General features: G+C 26.5%; 2 protein-coding genes across 2 annotated transcripts in view; one reads left to right on the forward strand and one right to left on the reverse strand.

Annotated features, from left to right (window-relative positions):
- The first annotated feature begins 2,660 nt into the window (after nucleotides 1-2,660).
- On the forward strand, nucleotides 2,661-7,985 carry LOC107452732 (rho GDP-dissociation inhibitor). Its single transcript, XM_043057147.2, has 4 exons — nucleotides 2,661-2,894; nucleotides 2,996-3,079; nucleotides 5,937-6,077; nucleotides 7,117-7,985. The coding sequence occupies exons 1-4, from the start codon at nucleotides 2,723-2,725 to the stop codon at nucleotides 7,311-7,313; spliced, it is 594 nt and encodes a 197-aa protein (XP_042913081.1). The 5' UTR covers nucleotides 2,661-2,722; the 3' UTR covers nucleotides 7,314-7,985.
- Nucleotides 7,914-27,050, reverse strand: part of LOC107452721 (dynein beta chain, ciliary) — a 29,933-nt gene continuing 10,796 nt past the window's right edge. The window contains exons 10-19 of the mRNA XM_043057257.2: nucleotides 26,824-26,892; nucleotides 25,988-26,108; nucleotides 25,482-25,731; nucleotides 22,373-22,614; nucleotides 19,275-19,430; nucleotides 15,220-15,387; nucleotides 14,846-14,905; nucleotides 12,393-12,665; nucleotides 9,443-9,639; nucleotides 7,914-8,045 (exon numbers count right to left, since the gene is read on the reverse strand). Coding sequence (XP_042913191.2) covers nucleotides 8,036-8,045; nucleotides 9,443-9,639; nucleotides 12,393-12,665; nucleotides 14,846-14,905; nucleotides 15,220-15,387; nucleotides 19,275-19,430; nucleotides 22,373-22,614; nucleotides 25,482-25,731; nucleotides 25,988-26,108; nucleotides 26,824-26,892 — 1,546 coding nt within the window. The 3' untranslated portion in view covers nucleotides 7,914-8,035. The remainder of the gene's footprint in view (nucleotides 8,046-9,442; nucleotides 9,640-12,392; nucleotides 12,666-14,845; nucleotides 14,906-15,219; nucleotides 15,388-19,274; nucleotides 19,431-22,372; nucleotides 22,615-25,481; nucleotides 25,732-25,987; nucleotides 26,109-26,823; nucleotides 26,893-27,050) is intronic.

Raw genomic sequence — 27,050 nt, forward strand, 5'->3', positions numbered from 1 at the left:
TAAATGTGCATTTAATTAGAAAGTGGGATAACTGATTTTTACCTTACCAAGCAGTTTATAAAATTTAGTTTGAGAGGGAGCAAAAATTCAATTTAGCATTTCTTTAGGGGATATTTCTGTATCATAATCCGCAGAAGAATCATAGCTATTCTTGGCAACTTTAAGGCAGCATGTTGCGAGAAACTAAAAAAAGCATTTCAGTAGGGAAGCAACTCAAAAGAGTATAAGTCATAGCCACCCTCTAGAAAATTTGTACAAGTTTTATTAAAAGAAATTCGCAAGTTTTAAATCTATTTGGCGCCTTGGCGTTCGTAGTTGGCGCCACAGATCCAGGTATAGAAATGTCTCTTTGAAATTCTGCACTTTGTTAGTGTATGTGGAGAGATTTCTGTATCCTGTTCTGTGGCAGAATAATTACCAAGTCTTGGAAATTTCCGGGCAGTGGCCCACGAGAAACTAAAAATAACATCACAGAAAAGGACCAACTCGAAAGGTATAACTCGTAGCCACCCCCGAGCAAGCATCTATGTTTTTTTTAAAAAAAATTTGCAAGTTTAAAATGTATTTGGCGATTGTAGTTGGCGCCACTGATCACGATAAGGAAATATCCCCACATATGTATTCTTTAGCATGGTTTGATATGATAAAACCTTAAACTGATTTGTTACTAGGGGATATTTCCATATCGTGATCTGTCGCTATAGCTACAATCGCCAAGGTGCCAAATAGATATTAAACTTTAAATTTTTTTAAAATAAGAAAAACATCTATATGTTTGCCCGGTGGTGGCTGCGAGTTGTACATTTCAAGTAATTGTGATGTTTTTTTAGTTTCTCTCAGGCCGCTGCCCGGAAGTTGCCAAGACTTGGCGATTATTCTGCCACAGATCACGATACGGAAATCAATATGCATCCATTTTTTTAGTGATTTTTTTTTTTTCATTGCCAATTAATTTTTGGGACATGCCTGACTAGAATCAGATATTGCAACAAAATCACCTATTGTGTGTGTTTTCATAAGTGTTGATCCTGGTTGATTTTATTTTTGAGCTTTCAAGTACTTGCTATGTAGTCTTAGAACCTTTTGTATTTGTAACTTATTTTCAACTTGTAACCTATTTTTGAGCAAAAATTTCTTAAATTGAGCAAATTAAAATTTCTTAATGGGTGCTATTATATAACAAGCATAATTTAAATAATTTATGAAAAATAAATTTCATTTTATGGGAAAGGTAAATGCAATTTTTCTCAGTGACCAAAGTTCAAATTTGAATTGGTATTCTAGTACCTATATTTTATCATTAAAAATCTAGCTAGTGAATTTTTTTATTATGAGTCTTTATTTCTGAGAAGCATCACATTTAACAACATTTTTAATAGTATGTACATTTTATGTTAAGAGAAGAGTAATTTATTATTTTTAAATTCCTACAATTAGTTCACACTCTCCTTATATCTTGTTCAAATTTTTAATCATTAATAAAATACTTTTTATTCATCCACTCAACTTCAAAAATTTTTTTTTGAATTTTTTATAAATAACACTTGATGTTAATACAGTTTTTTCATATATTAATTCTTTAATTAAGTAGGGATGATCGAAAAACGAAGTGGAATTTTCTGATTGGTTAAGCGTTAGTCATTGTTTTAAATTTCACCATAAGCGATTAAGTTTTTCACGTATTTTATAAATAACATCAGTGGTAATTTCTAACTTATAGCTCCATTTGAACAAAAAAAAAAAAAGTTTATTGCGCACATTTAAATATTTTCTATTTGCTGTGTCAGATAAGTTCAATAAAGAACATTACGTGGTAGCACATGTGTGTAGTCCACGCCACTAAATGTATACTTTTATATTTATCTGATACCACGTTCCTTTTTTTTTCAATTGCTACTATTAGTTCACATTCTCCCTATAAGTATATATTTATGTATCTTGTTCAAATTTTCGATCATTAATGAAATACTTTTTATTTATCCATTCAAAGAAAAATTTTAAGAAGCATATTTGGTGGCCTAAAATGTAACAATATCTGGAGAAGAACTAACTCCAAACTTTACATACTATTTAAAGAACCTGACGTAGTCAAATATATTGCAATTCAGAGAATCAAATGGGCAGGACACCTATCAAGAATGGATAATAACCGCATTACAAAAAAGATCTTCTCTGTCAGACTATTAGGCACTCGAAAAAGAGGTAGACCTAGACTTAGATGGCTCAACTGCCTCGAAAGTGATTTAAATATTCTAAAAGCCACAAATTGGATGTCTCTGGCCAAGTGTAGAAGAGTCTGGAGTTCAACTCTGTGGAAGGCAAGGGCCCACCACCCTGGGCTGTCAGGCCAATGAAGAAGAAGATTAAAGATCAAATACATTTTTTTAAACTTGTAGTATTTTATGTTAAATCAAAAATTAATTCATTAATTAAATTTAAATAATTAATTTTAGTTTTATATGGGAGTAAAAATCGTAAATATGTAATAAAAAGTAACTAAAATAAAAATTTTCTTTGTTGACCTAAGTAGGAATTTAGTTTGAAAATTTTTTTATATACCTTTTTTTTATTATTTTATATAAAATGATTGTGATAATAATAATTCAAAAATTTATAAGAAGTTTTTTTTTTGGGGGGGGGGGAATTTTTATTAATGAAAGCTTGTATATTGTAAAATACTGATTTTCCTTTTTAAACAATCTGATTTTTTTTCCTTATAGAAATGTCTCAGGGTGACAAAGTAGCCGATATTCATGATGAAGAAGATACAAATTATAGGCCTCCTCCTGAAAAATCTTTAAAAGAAATAGTTGAAGCAGATCAAAATGATGCTAGTTTGCAGAAGTATAAAGAAGCCTTATTAGGACAAGCGTTGAAAGAAGCTGTAGTAGTTGGTAAATCTGTAATTTTTTCTATAAAAATACTATAAAAATAATCTTGTGCTTAAAATATTAAAGTGGGTAAATATCTCTTAACATTTTATTTAAATTTTTAGAGCCTAATAATCCTAGTAGAGTGCTTGTGAAGAAACTTGCTTTGGTTGTTGAAGGACGTCCAGATGTAGTTTTAGATCTGACAGGTAAGTCTAAAGTTGTCTATATTAATGTATATTTTATGTAAAGCAGCAATATTTCCAAATTTTGAAATTTAATGATGAGTATAAAAAAAGGCAATAGATAATCTCAACTTTTTATCTTGAACTTCAAATTAACAATAAAGAAAATTTCTCTTGCTAATGCCTCCCAATTTCTATGCATTTTCCAGAGCAATATCAAAAGTTTATTTTCAAAAACCTTAATGTTTTGAAGACCTATTTCTACCTAGACAATTCTTGGTTTTAGATGAGTATATTAACTATATAACTGACAATATTTTAGTAGTATTTAGCATTAATGACATTTTTACTGCGAGAACTCATCCATCCTATTGCAGGGTTGACATTTCTTTTTGTTTGGAAGATGATACTTGTCAAAATGGAAGAAACTAAAACTGGCAAATATAATTGTCTCACAATCAATATCATAAGAATTACTTAGCTTTAAACCAATTAAATGTAATTAATTACCTGAAAGTAATCTACTTTTCTCCAAAAATTATATTTTTTAATAATTTTAATGCTAATTTTTAAATTAATCTAGCATATTTAAGAGTCAGTTTGAATATTCATACTTAAAAGTACTTGAATATGAAATTGCATATACTTATGTTTGTAATTTTGAATTCAGTGCACAATTTGTAGTAGTGTATTTGTTTAGTGTGTGATTTCGTAATTTAGTTATATAAATGTAATTTGATTTAAATATTTTAATAGTTCTTTATATAATTAAATTAGGTTTTACTAAACTTATGCAAATTATTGAAAGGCTGCTGTTTTTTTTTTTCCTATTTAAGAAAAGTATATTAAATAGCTTGGAAATCAATACTATTATTTAAAACACTAGATTGCAATTATAAACTGTTTAAAAAAATATTTATTATTTTATCCTTTTTTAAAGATTTTTCCATTTCTGTTACTTCCAGGACAGCATTTTTTTTTTCTTTCCAATTTGTCAGATTTTTATTCCTGGTTTATTGTGAGTGTAGTTGATCCTGGTGGACTTTTTTTTTTAATGGGAATGTTCCTACATTGTATCCTGATTGCATGAATTGCAATCGCTTAAATGCCACTGCCTACTTTCAATTATGCCTACTTATAATCAATTTTTAAATCTATATAGTGACCACAAGATTTAACCTTACAAGTTTGCTCTTTTCTATAATTTTTTTCAGCTTCTTATAAATGTTACTGTCTAATTGTTGCCAACTGTTTTATATTTAGCTCCCAGATAAAGGAAAAATACTTTGATTTCTTCTCTTTTTACATAAAATTCATTACTCAAAATCTTATATTAAAAAACCCTTATTATTAGAAAATTTCTTTTATCAAGGTTGTGCTAGAGTATGCAGTTGTAAGCATCACGATTAAGGAAAAACTTATTGTCTGTATTTTAATGTTTTGTGCATATAATTAAGTCAACCATTTTTGAACTGTTATAAATATTTGCTTGCATTCCATGTTGCCTATGAGAAAAAATATCTTCAGAATCTATAAAATTGAGTCTGTTTACTGAAGTTAAAATATAAATAACATCCAGTTCTGAGCAACAATATCTTGAGGTATAGAAAATTCACCTCCCAGTGAAGTGAACCAGGTTTAAATTTCAGCAGTGGCTGGTTGATAAAAATTCTTCTCTTAGTTCATACTGACCTTAGTGCTGATGTAAAATATCCTCGGTGATAGACAGATCATGGGTTAGAAATGTTAGCTTTTACAGCAGTTGTATGAAAAACTATTTCCTTTTATTTTCACTGACATACTCAGGTGATATATGAAACATTAATAACAAGAAAAATAAGAAAAAGTCATTTGGTTGCCTGCAACCAGCAAGAGTTATAATTATTTAGACTAACTCTTGTGATTGATATTGCAACAGAATCCCCTTGCTGCCGGGATAACCATGGAAAGTTTTTGTGGTATTTCTCTTCAGCTAAAACAAATGTTGGTTAGTTCTATCAAAAAGTCCACCACAAAGGTTTCTCTTGCCTTCTGGGTTGGGTTCAAAGTTACAAGGCTATGGAGTTGAACATTGATAGAACTCAAACTCAGAATTCAGTCTGCTGTTCAAAGCTGGGTATAAAATAAAACACCCAATTTTAAAACTTATTTAATGCTAATAATTGCACTTATTTTTTTGTATATAAGTACATTATGAAGCTATTAATTCCGCACTTCTAATTGTTTTTTTTAAGACGAAAAACTAAAATTGTAGAGTGCATCACTTTGTTTCATAATAAACTTTTTTTACCACTGCAAAAGTCTTCTAAAAGATGTTATATTTTATTATTATTAGAATACTATGAAAACTTAATTTTGTTTTGTATAATGTTGTATCGTGGTTATAATTAAATATAGTCTATTGGAGAAGTTATCACATTAGTATTGCTTATTCAGAGAAAATATAGAGTTTTAAAGTATCATGTATATCACTTTCATACCCATTTCTAACTATGTTTCCAAGTTTTATGGTGGTTTTTATTTGTAAACATTTTGTATAAATCTGTAACAATGGTATGTTTCAAAATCTACTAAATTTTTAAGAATTGCTTTTAATTAGATTGTAATATGCTAAAAATAAAATGAAGGGAAAAAGAGCTTTTCAAATAAGTTTTATTCTAATTTATTTTAGGAATTTGGTGAATTCATAAAAAAAAAATTCAAATATATTATCTGGATACAATTTCAAACAGGGGTGTTTAAAAAAGTTTGTTTGTAATAAACCTTTTAATAAATAACAATGCAGTAAAGAATGCTTTGATATCTAAACCTTTAGTTAATAGATGTTTGATGATGTAAATTTTTATATTCAGCCATTCGAGTAACTATCAATATATTTCAGGTGATTTGGAAGCTTTGAAGAAAAGAGTCTTTGTAGTTAAGGAAGGTATTCAGTATCGAATTAGAATAGACTTCTTTGTACAGCATGAAATCGTTACCGGTTTGAAGTATGTTCAAAAAGTTCTGAGGCACGGATTGCAACGTGAGTTACATAATGCTGTTTTGTGTGCTATACCATGATTACTTTTTACATTAAGATATGCATTACTTTGTCAAACCTTTTCATATAAATTTTTTTTAATTATCGATCTATGGTTTTTTAATCCAACATTACCGTGTTAAAAAAAAATCAAATTTTAGGTTTTAATTTTTGTTTAATGGTTGATGATCTATTCTAAAAAATCAGATCCAAAGTTATTTATTCTATGTTTTATTAATTAAGAAAAAAAAACTTCAGAAGTACTTAAAATTTCTTTTTTAAATTCGCAATTTAAGTATCAATAAGGCAATTTCATTTCATATGCAGGATATTATAATTTTCAGGACATTATCGTGGAATTGCACTACCATTAAAAATTGTACTCTCCTTAAAAGGCACAGGATGTTTCATGGCAACTACAAAAATTTAACAGGATCAATAAACTTAAGAACAAAACTCTTATCATAAGTATGCAGTGCAGCAATTTTATTATATTATAGTCAATCCTGAAAATTAACTAAAAAGCAAATTGACTTGGTATTTACCATTTCTAGAGTTAGGGTGTAGTTAGTTACCATGCTTATTTAAAATAGTCTATTTTCATGAAGTGGGTCCTTATTCATGAAGTGATTAGGCAAACTTAACAGAAAATTAGTAGAAATCTGTAACAAATGTTGAACATTTATTGCACTGAAAGGTAAAGTTTTTAAACCAAAGTTACTAAATATTTTGAATAAATAAATGTGTTTATTTATCTTCCTTTTGCATTATAAATATATTTGCATTAAAATTTTTTATGCCCATTGTAAATTTCTTAATTTTTAAATTTATTACTTTCCACACATTTTCAAGTCATTAGATATCACATGCTGATCTACATCCCAATAAATTAAGGTTCTATTTTAAATGTATGTAATATAAATACTATTCTATTACTATTTATATAACATACTTTGTTGTCTCTTTTTGAAAGACCAATATTTGTTAGAATATATAATTCAATATTTTTATGGTCTTTTAATTTTCTTTTGTACTCTTTTAGAGGAAAAGATAACTCATATGGTTGGAAGTTATGCTCCCAAACTTGAACTTCAATCTTATTCAACACCAGTCGATGAGATGCCCAGTGGAATGTTTACCAGAGGTACTTACACAGTAAAATCTCTCTTCACCGATGATGATAAAAATGAACATCTGAAGTGGGAATGGAGTTTTGAACTCAAGAAAGATTGGGAATGATTCCTTCAATACAAGTGTCATGTATCTGAATTTCTTTTTACAAATCACATTATTTTGTTATTAGAAACATTGTTACCGCTGAACATCTTATAGTGTATTATGTCTAGAAGTGCTAATTGTCTATTATATATTATATACATATATTTATAAACATGAATCAAAAATTTCTATTTCTTATTTACAGTCATATGAATCAAAATGCAAATCCACAAGTGTCTTGACCAAAAATTTACCTAGCTTGATATTAACCAGTTTTTATCTCAATTGAGCAAGATAATCATAACTTGCCTACCCTGTGCTTATAATGCAAGACTGATTAGTGATCTCATTGTGTCATCAAATGTGCCTTAGAATAATTGTTTATACATTAGTTAAATATTTTGCATTTTAAAATGTCTAAAAAAATTTAAGCTCAATGCATTTTAATCCTAAAAGGCAATCATTAAAGTGCATGTGTCAGCCAAAGTAATTAATTTGTATTCTTACACGACTGATTTTTATCATGTTGAGTTTTATGTTCATGGAATGTGCAATTGTGATATATCCAATTGCACTATGTGCAATGTGTAATAATAATATGTTCTAGAAATGAGCATACTGTAACAGTTTAAATACTTTTTTATTGAACACACATTTTGTACTTTTTGTTAGCAATAAATGAATCATCTTTGATTTCTTGTCTTAATTCATTTGACACATTTTTTAGCTAAACTTGGTTTCATCTACATATCACTATGAAAGAAAATAATCAATATATTTTTATTTTAAAGAAATGATTAGAACTTCTAATGATGACATTGGATAAAATACTGTGTAGTTAATTATTTGAAATTTCTATTAGCATTTAGAGTTATCATGCAAAAATTTTTATTTACATTGGCTAATAATACATTTGCTACATTAACAATTTTACAATAAAAATTTACTTTCATTTACAAAATAACTTTATATAGTAAATAAAATTAATATTAAGGAATTTAAAATATGGTCAAAATTATACTCACATGATTGCGTATAAATATTTATACATGTTTTTATAATACTGAATAATTGATGGTTTACTATTATTATCAGTATTAATGTTTTTTTTTCTTAATTGAACCTAAGCAGAATAATTGTCATTAAAAAAAAATATAAGAATTTAATAATTTTTTAAATTAACTTTAGGTTTTCAAATTTTTTGTCAATTTTTTCCTTTTTATGATCAAACACGAAACTGTCTGCAAGTAAAAATAACATTTAAGGATCCTAACTCCTTAGTTGTTGGCAACATATTTCGTAGATTATGGTAGTCCCTTCTTATATTTCAAATATTTGAAACCTTGTGAAAGTTAATTTATTCAGTCTGATTTCAAGCTAAAGATCTTATTAAATTTGGAATGGTAATTTATTTTAAGTTTATATAATATATAACTATTAACCCCTTGCATGCAGAGGAAAATTTAGATTCACCCAACCAGTGATATCGGTTTCCACAGGGGCGTATGTTTTTTAGGTGTGTATTGGAGAATAAGAAGCACGCTTTGAAAACATAAGGTCATTCTATTGCACTCCAAAGCTGTGTAGTTACTGATAGCAGCACATGGCAAAGTGAATTGCGCAATGCATACTTTAGAAAGGTGTATGTGTACACCAGGGACAGTTAACGCATTGGATTAGCGAAACATATATATACGATACGGGTTAATAGATTTGAATAAATATTGTATCTCGCAAAGAGGTTAGACCAGAAATACATGCAATTAAATTAAGTGATTTTTTCTTGACGAAGGAAAAAGACTACATTCGAGTCAAACTTGAAAATTAAAACTGCAAATGAAACTTCAGTTTTTTAAAAATTTTTTGAGTTTACGAAAATGAATAAATACTAAATAGGAATTTATGCAAAATATATGTCAATAATTTAAATTTTATGTCCCTTTCTAGAACTGTTCCTAAGAGAAAAAAAACAAACATTGATGACTAAATTGCAAAGAAATTATAAAAATCCCTTTTTTTAAGAAAGTTTGAAGTTTAAAACGTCAAAATCATTTTTTAAGATTATAAGTGTAACAAAAGCTAAGGTGTGGAAACAATATGCAGAAGTGAATTTGTTAGAATTTTAATATTAAAAAAAAAAAAGTACTCACTCTTCATCTTGCAGTTTTCTTAACATTCCCAAATGTTTCATTTCAATAAATTTTTTCTTGTACGAAGACTGCCAATTTCTAATTATTTCTAGTAAGCTGTCTTTAAACAATGTTATATCCAGTATCAACCATGATTCTACTTCAATAATACTTTCCAGATCATTAATTATTTTAAACAGTTGATCAAAATGGGATATCTGAAAAATATATTATTTGACATTAATGTAAAGTATGAACCTATAAAACGTTTTGTATAAAATATTTATGGTAGTGTTATTTAATAATAAAGCCTTGAGGCATTAGAAATAAATAATAAAGATAGATAAAAACAATATAAATACCAAGAACAAATATTAAAAAGAATGTTAAACTTCACAGTTTATAATTTAAAATAGATTTCCATTTTTGGTAATCTCATTTCCATACATTGCTACACTGAAATCTATGTAAATATTTCAAAGACTGCTAATTGTTGCTCTTTAATAATTTATTGAGAAAGACAATTTTTGTTGATTCGTTCCAAAAAGTCTGATATGATATACTCACTGTTCAATAGTGAGCTAAATATATATAAGGACACGTGAAAAATAGCCAATTCTAGAAAACTTGTTTATGGAATTGTAGGTAAATTTTTGAAATAGAAATACTAGTAAAATTAAATTTTTTTTGCGTAAACTAATTAAAATTTTCAAATATTTATCTATTTGAACTTAATTTTTAAATCCAAATGATATTGGATAAAAGTATACTGATATTGTTTTATTTTCCCTAATTAATGGAAAATTAGTATGTTTGAAAACAGAAAATGACAATCAGGTTAAAAGATTAGTTTGGGAAAGAAATTTCACACTCGTCGACTTTAATCTTGACATTTGAACAACGAATAAAGGAACTCATCTCACTGACTTTGAAAAAAAGAAAATTGTTCCTTTTCGAGAATATGGATTAAATGAACATTTGTTCACAGATAAAAATGATTGTAGAGAGAGCTTGTCCGAAAAAAGAAACCGCAAATGAAGTTGGACAAAATTTGAATTTACTATGTTCATCAAGAACTGTTCAAAATATTTCATATACACATCCTTAATTAAATTTTTATCACTTTTACGAATCATCACAGGAGAAGAAGAGCTGATTTTGCCAAAAAAAGAACGTTTTTCCCGATTAAAAATGGACTGATGTAATTTTTTCTGACAAAAAAAAAAGTTCTACCTGGATGGACCTGATGTTTTTGTTATTTTTCATATGATCAGCGAAAGATCGAACAAGTGTTTCACTCATGTCAATGTGGATGGTGGCTCAGTTATGCTTTGAAGTGCTTCAGCGGCAAATGGAACCACTTCAATAGTCTTTATCAGCAGTACGGACAAATATGTTGATATGTAAGGATAAAGTTTGTTACCTGAAGCCTCACTGATTACTTCAAGGGACTATATTTTTCAACAGGATAATGCTTCGATACAGGTTCGAAAGAGCGCAAAACTCTGGTTTGAAGCTAATTCTATAAAATTATTTGATTAACCGGCGAGAAGTCCCGATCCTAATTCAATTGAAAACTTATAAGGATTTCTAGCTCAAGAAGTTTATAAAAATGGCTCACAATATCAGTGCAAGTAGGATCCTGTCTTCGCTATCAAAGACGCTTGAGGAAAAAAATTTCTCGGAGACAATGACCTCTTGGCTCATTCAAAAGATTGAAAAAATTTAGTTTTCTTGATTATTGAAGAAAATTTTAAGTATTTTAGATTATGTCCTTATGCTTTTTCCATATTTTCTTTAGTGTTAATTTTTATAAAATCCATATTTTGAAGCCAATTTTTTAAATTTTTTTTTATGTGCTATAAGTGTTATTACAAAATTTTATAACAAAAGTAAACGTATAAAAATTTCATTTAGTTGGAATGAAAATGAAGCATGTTTTCATTCAATTTAGTGTTGTCCTGCTTTTTTCATGAACTATATGCTTAAGAAAAATTAATTAGTAAATTAAAAGGAGGTTATAATTTATATATTTTAATAACATCTGGCCAGGTAGCTGAACATTTTGAACAGCTTATTGGCGAAGCCAATGATTGCGGGTCTGAATCCCATTCAAGGCATAGATGTTTTTGTGTGTTGTCCTCTGGTCTATGTTACTCAGTTCTGAGACTTAGGTTCACAAGTGCTCACTGAATGGAAATGAGCAACAGTTCCGGTGTCATCCAAGATGAAGAATAAGAAGTTCAGTGCCTGACAGTAGAAAAAAATATATTTAAATAACACATATGCTAGAAGCATTTTAAGGATTAAAAAAAATCTGTAAATCTGAAAAAAAAATAGGGCTTCCAGCCTTGCATGTAATGAAAAAAATATGGGTTTTATTTATTGCCTATTAAGCTGTTGATAATAAATTATAAGATCAAAAATAATCCATCAATTATTGGAAGCTCAATGATAAGTTAATTACAAAGACGCCATGAAATTTATTAAGTTTCTTTAATGCATATTGACAAACAAATGGAGATGGGAACTAAGCAAATTGTAATACAGATTAGCTTAACTTAATTTTAATGTTTTTTCTTGCACACAGACTTCAGTATTACTAGAGATAGTCTCGGCATTAAAACTCAAACTGAAACATTAATTTGAAATTCCATAAGTTTTATTTGTTTTTCTAAACAAAACAGGCCTTAAAAAATCAGAAAATATAGTTTTTTTTCTTCCAGAATTTTAAGAAATTACAGATCATTAAAGTAATTAGTTGAGAGAGCATTTTAAACATATTAAAATATAATAAAACCATACCAAATAAGCAAATCTAAGCATTAAAGAAAAACTTACACAGAAGTCAACAAAGACTACTTTTGTCGTTACAGAAATAATTTACCCCTCATAAATTTAGCTATTTAATATGGTCTGTTTTAAATAAATCTAAGTTTGTAGCATTATAGTAATTATATATTTTACATACTTCTGTTTTAAACTCCTCTTCTGTGGGTGGTTTTAATTCCACAACAGTTAAAATCGAGATGTCATCATCACCTACATAATCACCTTCCTCTTCTTCAGGCACAGGACCATGTAGAGTAAAGTCCTCTAATTCTTTTTCAATATTTAGCAACCATAAATCTGCGTAACGATTAAAGTCCTCAGTAATTTTCATAATTTTGTCTACACCATCTTTTAGGTGCTGCCTCAAAGACTTCAACACTGATTTCAATTCTTCATCATTATCTAAAAATTCCTGCAAACATAATAATACATATTAGCAATTATAAGAAATTTCTTGTGCTTTAGAAATATGCAAGAAGAAATCCACTAAAACATATAAATTATGGTGAGTTAGTATTTAAGCTTTCACCTTAAAATTTAATAAAGATACTCACTATAAAAAAAACTTAACTGAATCTTCAAATGGTCAAAACTAAATTTATTAGGAAAAGAGCCAAGACACAAAATTTCTATTTTCCAAAAATAGATTTTGTGAGAATTAGATGAAAAACCAGTGCTATTTTTTTTGAATCTGAGACAAGAAAATATAATAATAATGAAAAAACAAAACAAAAAACAATCAAGCCATAAAATTTTCGAGAAAAATCTACAACTGTTGGGCGAAAAACAATTTCAAACGTTATAAAGACATCACAGTAGATTATTTTTAAGTATTGTCGTCCAAGTTAAAAATTTAAAAAAAAAAAAAATGATTTTAAATTATGAGAGTTAATTTCATTTACAAATAATATCAGGAAGATTCCAACAACTGATTTGCCAGCAACAACTGGCAGAGTTAAGGCAATACATGGACATATTTTACTAACTTATATTATATCTAATGATGATTCAATTGTGTTTCTTAACTTTTATTGCAAGAGTTGTTAACTGATTGAAAATGTGTGGAAATTATTTCTGATGAAATCATAATTTTTTTGCATATTTGCCGTTTTACTAGGATACATTTCAAATAGGTCTTACTGGCCAGCAAGCAAACCCTATGAGATTTCACAGTAATCAGAGGGCTAGAAGGCGTTAGCGAGAAGAAATAAAGACGGTTCTGAAAATTAATTGCATCTAATATCATTACTACAATAACTCACATTTTGGTAATTAATTAATATTTGATATTTTTCAAAACTAAGGACTGTTGTTAGAATATTGTGAACTTCAAACTTCTCAAAGTTTCTGGTAACTTTAAATTAATTTAGTAAAAGTACAGCTTCAACATTGAGAAAATTTAAAGCTTACATTAAACAATCCTATAAACTCAGAGATTATATATATATATATATATATAGCTTAAAAAATTTTTTTGAGTTAATATTCTTACATGCTGTAATTGAATGAATATTGCACTTCTAAGATTTTTGTAACTCTTTAAACTATTTCAGTGAAAGAAAAGTAAGAAGAAAATGAGAAAAAGAGGAATTTAATTGCCTGAAAATTTTAAAGGTTTTTGAATTCAGACATTTCAAATATAAATGAAAATCAAATTAAATACATAATAATTTCTAAATCTAATTATATTTTCATTTATAAATTATATTTTTCTATATATAAAATGCAAAAGACACATGTTCATTATAAATGCTTCTTGTTAAGTAAGTGTTTATTTTGAAAAGTTCAGAAGATAATATAATGGTAGAACTTAAACTGCCAGTCAAGCAGATTACATAAATTGTTTGGGATATATACATTTAAAATGGGGTAAAACCTCTCAACTGTTTCGTTTTCAAAGTAAACATTTAACTTATATTGAGGATATCTCCAAAAACAGGAAAGAAGATCAATGAGAAAGAGGATGAATCTATATTGTAACAAGCTCTGCTTTAGGTTTGCTTGAGAAAGAGAAAAACCTCTTCACAAGCTTCATAACTAGTTTTCGTTTATGTTACAGAGAAAACTCGAGGAAATATAGATTCATTTTAGCTTTAAGTTCAGTTAACAGTCAACTTAACGGCATCACAAAACAAAAAGTTGACTAGTTGTTAATTATAAGCAAGATTTAATTTTTGACAAAAGTTTATTTAATTTTATCACAAAAGTAAATAATTTTTCAAAGAAATTTAAAAATGTAATAGTTATTATATATATAACTTAAAAATTCCTGACATTGAATACACAATTTGAATCAAATAGGCATGATTACATACCTTTTCAGTATATACATCATTTAAAATAAGATAACATAGATAACATATAAGATAACATCTTTAATACACTGAATTAAAATTATTTATAATTCTTAAAAAAAAAATCCTATATTAGAATGAATTTGAAAATGTAATTCATATTAATAAGTACAACATTTTAAAAACATAACAAACATAAGTAGGACATAAAGATATAACAAACTATTCATATTATAATAAAAATAATACCATGCCAAGATTTACAAAATTCTTGTCACATACAGACTAAGTTACCTACATAATAATTTTCTTCTTGTTTGGGACGATGTAGCACATTTATTACAAGCTTTTCAACAATCTGAAAAATTTAAATAATATAATATAATTTTAATAAAAATATACTAAACCAAGTAGTTAATAATTTTTCAGAGAAATATGGAAATATATTTGCCATTAAATACATAACTTATACACATCACTTAAAAGAAGGTGACACATAAATTAAAAATAGCAAACATTTAAAATACATAATATTCCAAATGAGTTTGAAAACTGAATTTTTGTCATGAGTAAAACATACCTTAAAGTTTTAAATTCACAAATAAATAAAAAATAAAGCTAGGCTGCAAAATTTCTAAAAGCTTCAATAGAAGGGCTGAATGAATTACTTACAGTATCTGTTTCCAAGTCTGTTACACGCTTAGTGTCACTTCCAAGGGAAAAGATCTTTTGAATCACATTTTCAAATAATTCTATGAAGTTTCTAGGTTGCTCCTCATTCAGGGGAGGTGCAAAAACAATTTTCTGTTCAAGTTGCATCGTTATTTTATAAAATGGAAACTATAATATAAAAGAATTTTGATATTAAAAAAAAACATTTAAAAAAAACAAACAAATAAATGATAAAGTATGATTTATACTACAATAGACAGGGACAGTGATGACATATTTTATGACGTCAAACCCCGCCTCCTTCCAAACATTTTTTCGAACGAACCATTTCAATGGCATTTCTTATGTGAATTTAAGACGGCAAGATTTTTAGTTTATTATTGAAATAAATAAATTTATATAGCGCTTCTAAGGGACTTATTCCTAATTTAAGTACTTTTCTTTATACGGGGTATCAGTAGATTTTACGAGTTAAGTGCATTAAATGCTATAAGCGTCAATATTTGCTTTAAGCGTCAATATTTTTAACTCTTGTTTCATGTTTATAATAATGTCTTATTTTACGTAGAATTTGTTTCATATTCTTGATCTATATCTAATTTTTTTCTTTAGTTATGGATAGGCATGCATTGTTTTAAAACGTTTTGTAATTAATTTTTAATCTATAATTAGATTGTATTTATCAATACTAATATGTCTGTTTATTTAATTATGTCTGATGATAAAATTTGTAGTTATTGTAAACTTTGTTTGCTTAAGATTTTCTGATTATTGATGCTAATTCTCATAAGCTTTAGTTTTTAACTACTAAATAGGAATAAATTATGTAACTAACTTATTTAATTTTAAATCTGCACAGAGTTTTAGTTTAAACTCAGATTTATTTTGACTTGAGATTTTTTCTTGTTTGTATTTATCAGTTTTTAACAGTAGTTTTATGCATTAATTTTTTGAAAAAATTAAGATACCTTATTATTAAATAATTAATATTAGATTATTTCTTAACGTAACTAGTGTAGTGCTATGTTAAAGTGTAGTGTTATGTTAAAAGGGTCAATACTATGTATAGTTTCCAGAATTTTAATATATAGAATAGCTAAATTATTTTAGAATTTTAAATTTCTAATTTTCATTTTAAAATGTGAGAGGAACAATTTTTTTAGGTGTTATATATGAATTTATCTTAAAATCTCAGATTCCTATTTTATTCGATAAGAAAGTGCAACATGAATTTTTTTAGAATTCTTTAAAACATACTTATCCCATACATAAACTTTTATTTAACATTCATATTTATTAATCTATGTATTCACATAGGTGTTTAAATTTTACTTATTTAATAATATTAATTTCGCATGCATTTCAAATAAATATAATTCAAATTTTTAAGAAATTTTTTAATTTAGAAACTTAATTCTTTAATGTATGTATGCATATTTAGTTATACAGCTTTTATTTTGGCAAATGTTACTGTTATCACTTTTTATAGAATAAAATTTGCATTTGACAGTCTAAATCAAAATTTTTTAAATTACCTTCATAGTAATATTCTATTTGTTGCAGTGAACGTAACATTCAAGTCATCCATATTTATTTCATAATTTGGTTGTAAATATGTTTTAAGACCTGTCAACTCTTTTGTTTACATAATTTTTTTTTTTTTTTACTTCCTATCATTTTAGCTCAAATTTATTGGTAAATTTACTATTTTAAAAACGTGTATCTTAAATACTTTATAATTTTTACTAATTTATCTGACTTTATTCATGCTCCTTACATAACTTTTTAATTTGTTTCAAAATTTTCATTATTATTTACAATTAATAAGTTGTCTCAATATTATTAAAAAAATTGATTTAATATAATATACATATTTTAAGAAAAATTTAACATAAATTAGAAATAACATTTTCCAAATAATAAAATTCACAAATTTCCGATTTCCAGATTATAACTACAATTTATATGGTAAATATTAAATACAAATTCTCCTAATCATACATACAAAAAGTTTTCATAACCATTTACAATTAATAAGCTACTCCAATTAATATCATAAAAAGAGATTAACATAATATTAATATATGCAACACTTTTTCTTGCCATTTTAGTGGTTAAATTCAACTCTATATTAATATATTCAAAGATTTAGTTGACCCACTTTTAACTACACGAGAAACGCCATATTGTTTGCTCTGTTCAAAACAAAGTTTGGAACGAGGAGAGCTAGTGACGTCGTTGATGACGTAGGACTAACCCTGTCTATTGCCAAGCTAATATTTAGTAATTATGCCAGAATCTCAACTATCTAAATCTCTTTCATCAGAATATTTCCCTAAATGGAAGTCAATTCCTTCTTTTTTCTCAAACACACAAGATTTTTCTTGTCTTCATCCTCTTACAATAACTTGTTATGACTCAGTGCCACTGAGTCTTTTTCATTAAATACAAAACAATGAGCCATTATTATTGAGCCAAATTCATAAAGCAATGTAACTAATAATAAAGGTATTGCGTTAGATTGTAATACAAGAGAAAACACTTTTGTTATGAAAATTCTACACCTACAATTATTACAAGAATAGTAGAGCCCCACTTATGTGAATTAATTTAATTTAAAAAAATATGATTTCTGATTAAAAAAAAACATGAAATATATAAACTAAATTTAACTAGAAAACAGAAAAAGAATATAACTCCTCTTACCTTGAGTAATGATTGTGTTACTCTAATGTGCATAAATAATGCATGAATTTTTTTTTTTTGTACCTACAAACAAATAACTTTTTCTAAAAAATCTTTTAAATCATAATTTTTGGAATATGGTTTGGATTAACTTAAATATTGGATTTACAGAGTCCAAATTATTAAAGCTCTTCTTCTTCAATGTGCACAACAGCAACCAATGGGCCTTGGCCTTTCTTAAAATTACATTCCATGCCATCCTGTTCATAGCTAAGGTTTTTGTTGTTTGTTATCCTAATAGTTTTAATCCAGAGAGTCAATCAACTAAGATTTGGTTTTCCACATTTTAGGGTAATAGATGGTTCGGCCAAAATCTCCTTAGTGGCTTGACCCTTATCAAATTTTATAAGGTGTCCTGCTCAGTTAAACCTTTGTATAGTAATAAATTTAATGATGTCTTATCTTTATAGAGTTTGTAAGATTTCTGAATTTGTTCTTCTTTTCCAATAAATTTCACACTTCATTCCTCCAAAAATACTTCCTAATATTCTCCGTTTAGATCTGGAAAGCGTCCCTTCCCTTTATTTTTCTTGATCATTGTCCATGTTTCAGCGTCAAATGTAAGGATGGATCTGATTAAAGTTTTGCAAATGAATAATTTTGTTTTTCTGCTGATGAATAGAGATTTCAAATATTTTTGTAGGCCAGCGAATAGGCAATTTTTTAAAGCGCAGGCCGTATTTTTGTAGGAGGAAATATCTGTTAGCAGTTGTGACACTATCTTGAATCTCAGGCGTTATGTCATTTATTGCATTTATTTCATAGCCTATTAACAATTTCACACCTTTATTCAAAAAAATGATTATTATATCTGGTGCATGACATGTTCTGACTAATGGCAAAATGCATTTTACTTGCTTCAGCCTCCAATGAAAGAAAGGCCTGTTTAAAAGCTTCTGGGGTTCAAGCAACAAAATCAATATCATTAACAAATGCAAAATTCTGCACAGATTTATTAAAAAAATGGTGAGACAACACCCTGTCAGGCCATTTAAAAAAAATTTGGTTTTGATGGGTTATACTGATATTTCTTGTACCCAGTATCAAAACAAATTAGTTATAAGTTATGCACGTGCATAATTGATTTTGGAAGATTTCATTTTCAGTTAAAAACTTTAAAAAGACCTAAAGACTAATGATTACTTATTTTATGCTAACACAAATATATGTATATTAAATTTTACCTTAAAACATGGCTTTATAATGAAAAAAACACACAATCATTTTAAAATTAAGGTTTTCCATAATAATAATAAAATATATTTTTGAAAGTTGAATTAAAAATATTTATGCACTAAATTGTTACATGCCAATTTTTGATTAGATGAATCTGTGTTGTCATTCAGATACTGTAAACTAGACTTCACAACAGTTTTCAGACCTTCTTCTATTATTGAATCTAAGTAGTGGATGTAATCATTCCACTCAGTAGAATGTGCATCAGCCTCAAAGATATTTTTATTTTTCTGAAAATAAAAATTAGAAAACAGGTAAGGAAAAACTGTATTTTGTCATTCTATTTCAAACTCTTTCATCAAAATAAAAAAAAAATTATAAATAGAAAAACTCCTTTAAAATAAAAAATAATGTTACTGGAAAAAAACAGGAACTTTTCAATTAATTTTTTTATTTATATTACTTAAACGTCTTATTATAAAACACCAAACAAAAGCCCACAGGTTTGATTAAGTTTCAACCCATTATTTCATACAAATATTGACCAGCCATAGGCATAGAATAAGTTCTCATATGATATATTTTCTCATATCATATTTCCCATCTCATATTTATCAATATTCTCCTATTGCCCAGCCATTTCTAGTGTTATTAGTTTCAAATGTGGAACACAAAAGGATCGAAAAAGATAAACATTCAAGAGCATACTCTTCAATTGAACTCGCATCAAGGTCAAATTTAAATCTGATACTGCTTTCCCATACTCTTCAATTGAAAATTTAAACCAGATATTGCTTTCCAAGTCCTTGTAGAAAGAAGACATTTTAAAAATTGGGAAGAGGAAAGGATAAATTAATGGATGATCGGGTGAAGCAGAAATAGTTTTTTTATAGAACTATTCAGAACAAAAAACAGGAATAGGCAGGAAACACAAGCAAACCTCATTAAACTAGCCTTAAAATTTTTTGTTGAGGGCTTAGTCGACATTTTACAGAAGTTTATTTATTTCTCAGTTATTTAAAAATGTTATCGCCGCAAAGAATTGATTCTACAAAAAAATGACTTGCTTTAATGAACAAACTTTATTTATATGAAAATTTATAAGTATTTTTCAATATTTTTAATAGTTAGTAAGTTATTGCGATGCAGTTATGAATTTTTCTGAAGAATGGCGTCACTAATGACAATATTTTATAAATAGCATGGTTTTCAGCTATTTAGCTTCTGTTTCAGTATTTAGCAAAATATTTTTTCAAATTTTAATCTATAGATTTCATACAATTTGGTAGTAAAAATCGTTTTTCTTTCATATAAAACTAATTTCAGTCACTTTCTTTCTAAATCTTTATCGTTACTGCTATGTGGAAAATTTCATTCTAATTCATTATATATCAATTACATTTAAATATTGTTTAACTTAGTTTGAAATTTATAAAATTAAAAATCTTTAGTATGATTAGTGAAAAATAGGTGATTAAGGTTATTTTCATGAGAGTTCTTACTTTATTTAAATAAACATCACATTTATTTCAACAGAATAAATTATCAAATAACAGTTTTAATGCATTCTAAACAGATAATATTGACTTAAAAGAATTTAAAAACATGAAGAAAATAAATTTTCCTCTCTTAATCATGATTGTTTATTTGAAACATAAATCTAAAATAGAAATGTTTACATAGTTTATGGAAAATTTATTCATATTGTATTATCAAAATTGTTTACATTCAATTACAATAGTTTACCTTTACAATTTACATTTCGAATGTTTTGATTAAAATATTGGAAATTTATTCTAAACTAACTTGTTTTTGAAAATGATAGAAATCAGTTGGTTATAAACAGGACTGAAACTCTTTATTGGAAGGATAAATTTTTTAAATTTATTTTTCATCATTCATTCCTTGAGATTATCTATATATTTGATATAATTTCATTCTATCTAATGAATATACAGTAAATATATTGTTCTGGTTAATTAGAAAAATGAAATAGATAACCAAATAGTTAAGACATAAAAAAAAGACATTTAGACATACTAAAAACTATTATACTTCAACATTGTTGTAATTATAGAGTTCTAATAATGTGTGTATTAATAAGATTAATTTCTATTATGAATAAGTGGAAAAATTATTTTCAGTCCATGTCTTAACAACAAGACAAGAATCAGTCCTAAAACTGAAATACTTATTCTATCCAGGATTTGAACCAAAGTATTGTTTACAAGATTAATTTACAGTTTCCTTCTAAATAATTTATAAATGAAATTTCTTTTGCCTATTCATAACAAATTTTGAAATCAAATATTAAGATTTTAGAGTGATTTTAAGACTGTAGTTATCACAAAGAAAAATTTATAAGCACCAGTGTGTTCTTGGGTTGCTGAAAAATTAAGTTAAATTTTCTTCAAAGTTCAATTTTAAAATTTTATTTTAAGAAACAAAAATTGCCAAAAAACAAATCTGTGATTATTCTAGCAATTTGATAAGTAATATAGACATAATTATTCAGTTACACAAAGTTTTTGGAGCCCACTCCAAATTTCTTCAACTTTTGAGAAGTTTATCATTTGATGGTTCATGGTTATTAATCTTTTAACTGTTGATTTTAAGATTGATTCAATTTATAATTTTTGCGTGAATCAAAGTTTTAAATACTACTTTCAAGAAATTAAACTACAATAAAAAGTTAAAATCTTAAAGAATAATAAAATAAAATTCACGATTTTTACAAACTTGGAGAAAATTCCTACTGAATCTGGTTTGATCATTTCACTTTAAATGCAGCAATCAAATTCTCAATTTCTAATATTATATCTTATATGGATTTTTATTTTGATAAAACAGTGACAAAAAATACTGTCTCTGCAGCATTGGATAATATTTTGACTTCGATTTGAATTCTACACAAAATTGTTCATTTATAATAAAATGAAAAGAAAAGAATATCTAAATTCATTCAGGTGAAAACCGATTAAAATTTTCTGTATGATTTTCAAACAACATCGTCAGAATAGTTTAGAGAGGGATCCAAAAGATCTGTGCCCAAAAACTGACCCTTTAAATGATTAAAAAAAGTCTAGAAAACAGTCTTAAATCATGTTAACACACTAAATGGTCAACAGACAATTTCGCTTAATTAACTTTTTATAATTTTTCTTATCTAAAAAAACTAAAAGTTATGCAACTAATTTGAAAAAGGCTTCAAAACTGAAACACTATTACTGACTTCCATTACTGATTGCATCATTTCAGTTGATTTCTTTGCAGAATCTTTTTTATTGCGTACTTCTTCATTCATATAAATCTCAAAATCTACCAATGAATCTGGGCTGGCCCTTGTAAACATTGGAGTAGTGTTCCAAGTGCTAATAAATTTTTCTACTTCACTAATATTTAGTTTAGACAGATGAACATTTTCAAACACTTTTTTAGTTACATTATACATATTTTCAGCAAATTTCAAAATGTCTACAAAATAAAAGCATATTGTTATTAGAGTGTTAAAAAAATTCTGTGTTATTTTTATTCAATGCAGAATATAAGAACTTATTATCATATTTCTACAATTATTATGACAGTTGAATTAAGAAAAAACACAAGTAAAACATTAAATTTAAACAAAATTAATTAATATAAATAAAATAAAATATGTACTCTTTATTAATTTAAACTTAATTAGATTTTTTAAAAATGTGAATTAGAATTCACTATTTAATTTGTGTGTGTGCATGTGCTTCGACAGAAAATCTCCTGAAATAAAAAACCGACTGTATAGGACTGTCTATGGGATGAAAAGATTTATCAAATCTAAGTTTCTCTCTAAAAAAAAATAAAGCTTTTAATTTACAAAATTCTTGTCAGGTCAATCTTGACATATACTTCTGAAGCTTGGACAATGACAAAACTGGAGGAAAAATGTATTGCAATATTTGAGAGAAAGATTTCGTGAAATATACTTGATGGTGTAAATGAAAACAATATTTGGAAAAAGAGATTTAACTTTGTACAAGATTTATAAACAAACTGATATTATTAAATACATAAAAATAAATAGAATGAATTGGATGGCCCATATGATTCAAATGAGAGATGAAAATACAATAAAAAAGACATTGCTTTTTAGACCCATTGGAACAAGAAAGAGGGGAAGGCCACAGTTGAGATAGGCTAATTCAGTGGAGTCTGATTTTCTTGCAATTAATGAAAAGAATTAGAGATCAAAGATAAACCGGAAGTCATTATGGAGAAATCTTCAGAGGAAGGGCTATCTGATGATTTTATTTTTGATTCAGATTTCAAGCTCTTTATGCTTCAAATTGAATTAATTTAATTCATGCTGTGACTTTCAATTATACTACCTATACACTTTTGTTGTTTAATATAAAAATTATTATTAAGCATTTTTGCAAAAGATTATCATAGAATATAAAACACTCATGTGTAAGTAGATTATTAAAAAAATAATGAAATATTTTCCCCACATAAATAACAAAGAACTGGAAATACTTAAATGCATTTGTTTACATATTTCAGAATAAAAATATTTTCTTTCACACGGGCAATGTTTTATTGCATTTTTCTCTGATATTTTTTAAACATTTTACAAATTTATGTTAAAACAAAGGACTTAGAGCTGATAGTTCTTCAAGTAATGAAATTCAAAATAGTATAAATAGATAAAATTCAAAAGAAATTTGAGAGAAGTGAGATCAAATCAAGCTGAAAGAAATTGCAAAAGGTTTCAGGAGTTGGACACAATTTGAGGGTTTAGTCTAGCTTCAAATGCATCTAAATCAAAGAAGATAATTGAATGAAATGTATACAAATTAAAAGTTCCACAGGATGTATAGGTTGCATATTTCTAGAACTTCTTTAAAAAAGAGAACCACCATTCATTTAAATCTAGACTGAAATAGACAAGTATACAATGAGCAAGCACAGCAAACTAAAATTGCAAAACAATCTAAAAGGAACAGCAAAACCAGTTTTGGAGATTCACTTATGCAGCGACCAGTTGGTACAGCTGCCTAATAATTTTTAAATACATTATTTTACTAAAATAAAATAATTGAAATGAAATTTATTACTACTGAAAAATATTTTTGAAATATCTTTTTCTTAATAATGAATTAAATATTTTAAAAATTAGAGAAATAATTGACATTCTGAGACAAATAGCCCAGTAATTTAATATGAAAATCTTCAATTATAGGTTTAAAAAAATTAAATCAAGGTCAATGCTTAAGTCACAAAAACATTCTTACGATAACCATTCCTCATGCAAGATTAATGTGTTTCCTTATAGTTTCAGTTTAATGAGAATCATTAACATCAAATTTTAACTTTGAATCATTGTTGAAGTCTGGTAATTGATAAACAACTCCCAGATTAGCAGCAATCTACAGTACGCAAAATAAAAAACGAAACACCCTGAATCATATGATCAAAAAATATATGACTTTTTATAAAAATTTCCTAACTCAGAAACTATTTAAACAAATGCACTTACATTTTATAGTTTATCATATAAAATTACTTTCTTTAAGATTATGTAAAAATTGTATACCTTACAACTAAAATTTTTCTGACCATTATTAAATAAAATAACAAAAAATAATTACAGTCAGCTTCACAACCTACTTAAAAGAAAGCCATTGGTTCCATCCAACTGCAAGTTATAACATTATAAGGGGAGTGCACCATTAAATCTTAAAAGCTATGTTTTTACAAAATTTTTCTTTGAACAGGAAGTATGTAATTGTTTTGAAAAAACTCATTTTAATGATCAATAAACATTTATCGTTTGAGATGTTACTGTTAGTATCTTAAAATGTAAATGATATTCAATTTTATATAAAAACAAATCAATGCTAATGAAAAGTATAGTATTCCTACTATAATGTGATTTATTTCCTTTTGAAGAAATCAAAATCAGTAATTTGAAAACTGTTTTGACCACACATTTAGTAACAGAACATTTCTCTACTTCTTACCTACTTTATTGCACTCCCCTTATACCTTAACATTTCTCTACTTCTACTTCTTACTTTATTAAGTATCTAGAAAACTGATTCAAAATTAATTACCATACAAATAAATAAGTTGTTCAAAGCTGAAAAAAAGTATTAAAAAGAATTAAAAATAAAAGATCACTAAATACATAATAAAAACTATAGAAAACACATTATTTGCCTTCCTGAATTATACTTGATTCGAATTGTTATTATTATCTAAACACAAATTTTTGATTAAAGAGAGTTATAAAACCTTAGGATAATTAACACTATTTTCTTACAATTTTATATCATTACAAAAGAATCCTAAACAATACATACCTACTCTTGTCCAATTTATAGAAAGACCTTCTTCAATAAATGATTTTATTTCACTCCATTGTTGAATTACTAACTGTTTCTCTTGTTCAAGTAAATTTTCATTCAAATCAGTATACCATGAGATACAGTTGGCTAACAGTGATTGAGACAATTTAAATTCTTTAGTCACCCAATCAAACTCGTGATCTGGCATTAAATTAGCTTTTTCAATGTGTTTCAGAAATTCTATCTCTTTGGTCATTTCATGTATCTGAAAAATATCACATGGATTTGTTTTATTAAAATCAAACAAAATAAATTTCAAATCTAATAAATGTTATTACAAATGTTATGTAAACATTATAAAGTTTTTCTTTCTTTAAAAAAAAAGAAAATTTGTGAAACAAAATTAAAATTTTAGTAATAATTCAGCATGTCAGAAAACTATTAGAACTTGTACTAGACTCCAAAAGTTGAATAAAACATCATGAAAAAGAGTAGTGGAAAGGAAATAAATAAATACAAACCTCAGGTTTAAAGTTTAAACGAGTAACATCTGCATCATCTTTCACAAAAACAACATCATTTAGTTTCACCTTCAAAATATTTAAGGTCTCTTCCCAATGAGAAATTACTTTTTGACGAAGTCTAAAAATTAGGTAATTTGCAATTAAAATAGATGTCATATTCTATTATTTTAATAATTGAACACTTGTAAAATAAAATATATTTATTGTCAAAGAATATGAAATTTTTAAAATAATATTTTGAAGCGACTTAGTTTTTTTAAATTCATTTCTAACTTTTGATGATCGGCCAAAATATTGTGTGAACCAGCCAGGTAACCAATATAAGGACTGTTTTCTTATGACGGTATGTGCAACCCTAAAATTAGGTAGACTTTGCCCCAGAACAAAATGTAATAGGTAATTTTTTTCTATTATTCATAAACAACACATTTAAGTTTAATTTAAAAATGTTATTTTAACAGATTAAAAGCCACAAGTTAAGAAACTTTACCANTTTTTAAAAAAATTATATTTAACTGTAAAGAATTTTTCCAATTTAAAAATTCTTTTAAACATAATTTAAGTGTAAAGAATTTTTCCAATTTAAAAATTCTTTTAAACATAATTTAAGTTGCTATTAACACCAAAACTATCTTTTACCTAAGTAAAACTATAGTCATATCATTAGAAATTTTTTAAATCCAATATATAATTTTCAAAAAAAATTTTTATTAATAATAATATTATTAATATTTCAGGAATCATAGATTATTTGGATTATGTATTATTCTTCTTTCTTTCTCCCATATGCATGAATAATTATTATAGAAAACTATTATTTTTAAAATACATACCCTTCAAGTAGATCCTGTAGTTCAAGATAAGCCTTAATAACAAAGTCATACATTTCAGGTGTAGGAAAACTGAAATAATTTTGTTGATAATTTCAAAAAATATCTTAATTTTTTTTCAAATGCAAAAATTCTTTATATTTCAAAATAAAAACAAATTTACCCACTTCATGTTCATTTCTTTAACGAAACTGAATTAGTAAAATATAGCTCACAAGTTGAGATAAGAA

This window comes from Parasteatoda tepidariorum, chromosome 2 (assembly GCF_043381705.1).
Source record: "Parasteatoda tepidariorum isolate YZ-2023 chromosome 2, CAS_Ptep_4.0, whole genome shotgun sequence".
Classification (NCBI taxonomy): Eukaryota; Metazoa; Arthropoda; class Arachnida; order Araneae; family Theridiidae; genus Parasteatoda; species Parasteatoda tepidariorum.

Bases quoted from the DNA above. Each gene is read 5' to 3' on its own strand.
- LOC107452732 (XM_043057147.2), top strand. From the start codon at position 2,723: ATGTCTCAGGGTGACAAAGTAGCCGATATTCATGATGAAGAAGATACA. The intron at 3,080-5,936 runs GTAAGTCTAAAG...AATATATTTCAG, and splicing joins TGTAGTTTTAGATCTGACAG to GTGATTTGGAAGCTTTGAAG. The intron at 6,078-7,116 runs GTGAGTTACATA...GTACTCTTTTAG, and splicing joins TCTGAGGCACGGATTGCAAC to AGGAAAAGATAACTCATATG.